Source organism: Dipodomys ordii, unplaced genomic scaffold (genome assembly GCF_000151885.1).
Source record: "Dipodomys ordii isolate 6190 unplaced genomic scaffold, Dord_2.0 Scaffold107, whole genome shotgun sequence".
Taxonomy (NCBI): Eukaryota; Metazoa; Chordata; class Mammalia; order Rodentia; family Heteromyidae; genus Dipodomys; species Dipodomys ordii.
Window position 1 is genome coordinate 1,961,445 of NW_012267323.1, and position 5,149 is coordinate 1,966,593.

At 52.8% G+C, this 5,149-nt stretch overlaps 1 protein-coding gene across 2 annotated transcripts in view; it reads left to right on the top strand.

Annotated features, from left to right (window-relative positions):
* Positions 1 to 2,598: 2,598 nt before the first annotated feature.
* LOC105994585 (twinfilin-2) overlaps positions 2,599 to 5,149 on the top strand; it is an 18,892-nt gene continuing 16,341 nt past the window's right edge. For both annotated transcript variants that reach the window (XM_013028170.1, XM_013028169.1), the window contains exon 1: positions 2,599 to 2,758. In XM_013028170.1, coding sequence (XP_012883624.1) covers positions 2,734 to 2,758 — 25 coding nt within the window. In that variant the 5' untranslated portion in view covers positions 2,599 to 2,733. The remainder of the gene's footprint in view (positions 2,759 to 5,149) is intronic.

Below are 5,149 nucleotides of genomic sequence, written 5' to 3' on the forward strand. Positions count from 1 at the left end.
TTTTTTTTGGTGGTTCATTGGAGATCAGAGTCTCACCCACGTTCCTGCCCCAGGCTTGGTTTTGAACCTCCATCTTCAGATCTCAGCCTCCTGAGTAGCTAGGATGACAGGTGTGAACCCCTAGCACCCAACTATGAGATTTGGGAGTGGGGGGGGGGGACACCAAAGTTCCGACCTGGGAAATAAAGAATGGGCTGCAGCCAGGCACCGGTGGCTCAAGCCTGTCATCCTAGCTACTCAGGAGGCTGAGATCTGAGGATCACAGTTCAAAACCAAGCGTGGCAGAATGTCTGTGAGACTCTGATCTCCAATGAACCACCAGAAAAACAGAAGTGGCGCTGTGGCTCAAGTGGTAGAGCGCTGGCCTTGAGCTGAAGAGCTGAGGGACAGCGCCCAGGCCCAGAGATCAAGCCCACGACCAATAAAAAAGAACTAAAGAATGGGCTACAAGACCAGGGATGGTTTGACTCGTGGCTCACCTTCAGCAGCAGCAATGTCCCTCTTCACGTCCACACCTGTGGCTCTTCTGTCAGTGTTATGTTCCATTGCAAGATAAATTCCATTTCATAATGGAGCGCTCTCACCCATAAAGGGGAAGTTGGTGATGGCTCTCTTACTCTCATTATGACTGTAGCTGACTCGAAAGCTACCCACTCCTACTCTTCCCCTTTCCTCCTCCAAGAAACCAACTCAAAGTCTCTCACAGGGATTATATGAAGAGCCCCTATCTTTACCTTAGGCCCAGGCCCATACCAGTTGGGCCCCACTTTCTTCAAATATCTGTGATAGAAATCTTGGTCTGCTAGTGGCTCATGCCTGTAATCCTAGTGGCTCAGCAGGCTGAGATCTGAGGATCATGGTTCAAAATCAGCCCAGGGAAGGAAAGTCTGTGAGACCTTTATCTCCAATAAACCACCAGAAAACTGGAAGTGGGTCCGTAGGTCAAAGTGGTACAGCATAAGCCTTGAGTGGAAAAGCTCGGGATCAGCACCAAGGCCCTCAGTTCAAACCTCAAGACTGACAAAGGCAGGGCTGGAGGCATGACCCAAGTGGTAGAGCACCAGCCGAGCAAGCAAGAGAGTCTGAGTAGCCCAGTACCCTCCACCCCCCAAATGGAAGTCTTGTTAGATGATGTCTGATTTAGCTAATAGATAAAAGAGTCAAAACTCAGAGAAAGTTTCCTTCTAAGGAAACCAGTGCTGAGACTCCATATATTGAATTGTCTGTCCTTTTTTTTTTTTTTTTTGGTCGGTCATGGGGCTTGAACTCGGGGTCTGGGCGCTGTCCCTCAGCTCTTCAGCAGGAAGATGAGCGCTCTACCACTTGAGCCACAGCGCCAGTTCTAGCTTTTTTTGCTTATGTGGTGCTGAGGAATCAAACTCAGGGGCTCATGCATGCAAGGCAAGCGCTCTACCACTGAGCCACTTTCCCAGGTCCTGTATATCACCTTTAAAACAACAATAATTGAGGGTAGAAAGAAATAAAAAGACTTTCTCAGGTGGGCACTGATGGTCCACGCCTGTCATCCTAGCAACTCAGGAGGCTGAGATCTAAGGATTGAGGTTCAAAGCCAGCCTGGGCAGGAAAGTCTATGAGAATCTTATCTCCAATGAACCATCACCAAAGAAAAAGGACTGGGAATGTGGCTTAGTGGTAGAGTGCTCACCTAGCAGGCTTGAAGCCCTGGGTTTGATTCCTCAATACCACATACATAGAAAATGTTGGGAGTGGCACTGTGGCTCAAGTAGAGTGCTAGCCCTGAACAAAGGCCCAGACCCTGAGTTCAAGTCCCAAGATAGGAGGAGGAGGAAGAGGAAGAAGAGGAGGAGAAGGAGAAATAAAAATAAGTAAGTCCAGAAGTGGATGCTAGCCTTGAGCAAAGGCCCAGGACCTGAGTTCAAGTTCCAAGATTGGAGGAGGAGGTGGAGGAGGAGAAATAAAAATAAATAAGTCCAGAAGTGGATGCTAGCCTTGAGCAAAGGCCCAGGACCTGAGTTCAAGCCCCAGGACTGGAAAAATGGAGGCGGAGGAGGAGAACTGGAGGAGGAAGAGCAGGAAGAGGAAGAAGAAGAAGGAAGTAGAAGAAGAAATAATAAATAAGGCCAGAAGTGGATGTTAGCCTTGTGCAAAAAAAAAAAAAAAGCTCAGACGCAGAGCCCAGGCCTTGAGTTCAAACCCCAGGACCGACACGAATAAAAATAAAAAGACAGACACACAGACCACACAGATTCCCCCCTCCCTCCCCACCCCCTTTTTTCCCCCCCTGTCACAAACTGGGGTGCATCTGACAAACCCATCTAGGGGAAGGGTACACAGTCTCCCCCCCCCTCACAGGGACCTGGAGCTCACCAAACACCAGGAGGAGGAGGAGGAGGAAGTGGGGTGCACTGAGGCCCAAGGATTGCCCAGGGCACACCCCCTCTTTCCACCTCCCCCCACTTCCCGCCCACCGGGGACGGATCAACCAACCAGCCACAGGCGTAGGCTGTGCGCACGCGCGTGCGAGCGCACGGCCCGCTGTCCCCGCCTCCGCCCGGAGGCCACGCCCACCAAGGGGCGGAGCTTCGCGTTGAGGGGGCGTGTCCTGCGGCACCGCCCCGGGAAGCTGTGCCAGAGGCTGGGCGGCCGCTGCCACATCCTCCTCCTCCTCCTCCTGCTGCTGCTGCTGCTGCTGCTGCTGCTCCTCCTCCGGCCGGGCCAAGTGGTTGAGCACCGAGCGGAGACATCGAAGCCATGGCGCATCAGACGGGCATCCACGGTGAGAGCCGAGATCGGGCTGCTCCCCCCCCCACACCCAGGCTTGTCAGGCCTTCCCCCCCCCCACCCCATCCTCTTCCTCCCTGCGCCTCATCCGGCCAGCCAAAGCTTCCTGTTTCTTCTTTAAATGGCATCTTCTAGGGGGGGTGGGGATGGATCACAGCTCGCTGGTTTGGAGGGGTGCTGGGGGGGGTGCAGCCATCTGGTGATGGGGGGGTGACTGTGCCTGTGTCTTGGTATTTTTGTTCCTTTCTGGGGTGTGTGGGGGTGTGGGTGGAGGCTAAGCCCATATGCACCTCTAGGGTGGTGTGTGGTGGGGCTTGGAGTATGTGTGTGTATGTGTGTGTGTGTGTAGGGATACACACTCCTGTGTGCCCGCATCTTCCCGTGGCCGGTCCTGAGGCCTGAACATCTGGATGTAAGTTGGATGTGCACAGTGCACACGTAGGATCGTCGGGTGTCCACGGTTGTGCCCCCCCGGGAACCATTTGGAAGCCCTACGGAAGGAGGGGTTGGGGGTGGCCCGGGGATCCTTTTCAGACATCAGTGGTTTCTGGCAGGGTGTACCACGTGTCAGTGTATGTGGGGGGGGGTGCGTGTGTGCCCAGTTTCCTGGTGGAGGGGGGGGGGAGCATCTTGGTGTGCATTTGTTACCATGGACACAGGCACGCACGCCATGGCTTCTTAGGACTTGTGTTAAGCTTGTGAATGAATGTGTGTGGCCGTAGGGATCTCGGAGTTTTATTTCTCCTTAGGATCCAATACCTTCCTGCGAGCCAGGCTTGGGGGAAAACTAGCCATCACCACTGTTAAAGTAACCCACCTGACCTTGGCCTCTGACCCCCCCCCACACACACACACATCCCTTTCTTTTCCTGTGTGATCTCTTGAATCCGCCTTGGCTGACATTGGAAACAGGGTGGAAAGCAGCTATAGAGGGGTTGACCCAGATAAATGGGTAAAGTCCAGGCCCTGGATTCTCCAACTTTCTCCAGCCCAAAGCATCACACTCATACTGGTCCATGTTGCTTCCTTGGATAGTCTGAGAGAAGCAATGGCCTAAAGCCAGATGATCTACCTTGACCTTAGCATCTCAGGCCCCATCACTGGCCCTAGAGGGTTTCCTGGCCTCAGGCCCAGACAGCTGGGTTGGTTTGGTCATCAGCCATTCCAGTGGCCACATCATGATCCCCTGCCCAGGGTTACCACCATCGACCAGCCTGACCGCCTGAGTCTCAGCTTGGTGTTTGTGGCCACTTAGTGGCCAGGATTTTCCTGGCCAACTCCCTGTCCCCCCCTGACCTGCTGAACCAGATACCATAGAAGCCTAAGTCAGGAACTAGAAGGGTGGGCTTCATGAACAGATCCTACCCTCCAGGTGAAGAACTGATACCCAGCCTTCCCTCTTTGTCGGCCCCCTGCTGATGGGCACTGTGGTCAGGGCCCTGTCTCCTTCCCTCTGCTGTCCCTGCCCTCCCCAGCTCTCCTTCTGCCTATAAACAAAGCTGCTTCCTATTTTCCTGCTCTTGTGGAGCCTTAACAGGAGGATCACAAACCAGTCCTGTCTCTGGACATAGATGTCGATCGGCTGACCTCAGAGTAGAGCCGGGGGGAGGGACTGAAACCCGAAGCTTACTGGAATGGGGGGGGGGGTGGATAATGAATCTTTGATGATGAAGGCTCAGGTGTCCCAGGCTACTGGCCTTGGATTATTGATGGTGGCTGAGGAGGCAGTGGGTGGGGTGAAGAAGCGATGTCTTTTCCTAGGGGGGTCAGTTTGCCCTGATAACATTAGAAGGCGCTTGTCTTGTCTGTCCCAAGTGGGGAGAATTTCTTGACCTTCCTTGCCTAAGTCTGGACAGATAAGAGGAGAAAGTTTAGCACAGTCTTTTTCCTTGCTGTTGGTATTTTACAGCACACACATGGGGGTTAAGAGGCCTAGTTCCTAAGTACTTCCTCCTTTCTGCTGCTTGCTACGACTCTTGAGTTTACAAATATTATCTCCCTCTATTTGGTGTGTGTGCTAGGCCTAGGGCTTGAACTCAGGGCCTGGGCGCTGTCCCTGTGCTTTTATGCTCAAGGCTAGCACTCTACCACGTGAGTCACAGCGCCACTTCCTACTTTGTTTGTTTAGTAGGGATGAGAGACTCATAGACTTTCCTCTCTGGGCTGGCTTTGAACCATGATCCTCAGATCTCAGCCTCCTGAGTAGCTGGGATGACAGGCGTGAGCAATTGGTATCCTGGGTATTATTCTCCTTTTTATATTACTTACTTATTTATGTATTTATTTTTTGCTGGTTGTGGGGCATGGTCACTGTCTCTCAGCTCAAGGCTAGCACTCTACCACTTGAGCCACTTTCGGCTTTTTCTTTTCTTTTCTTTTTTTTTTT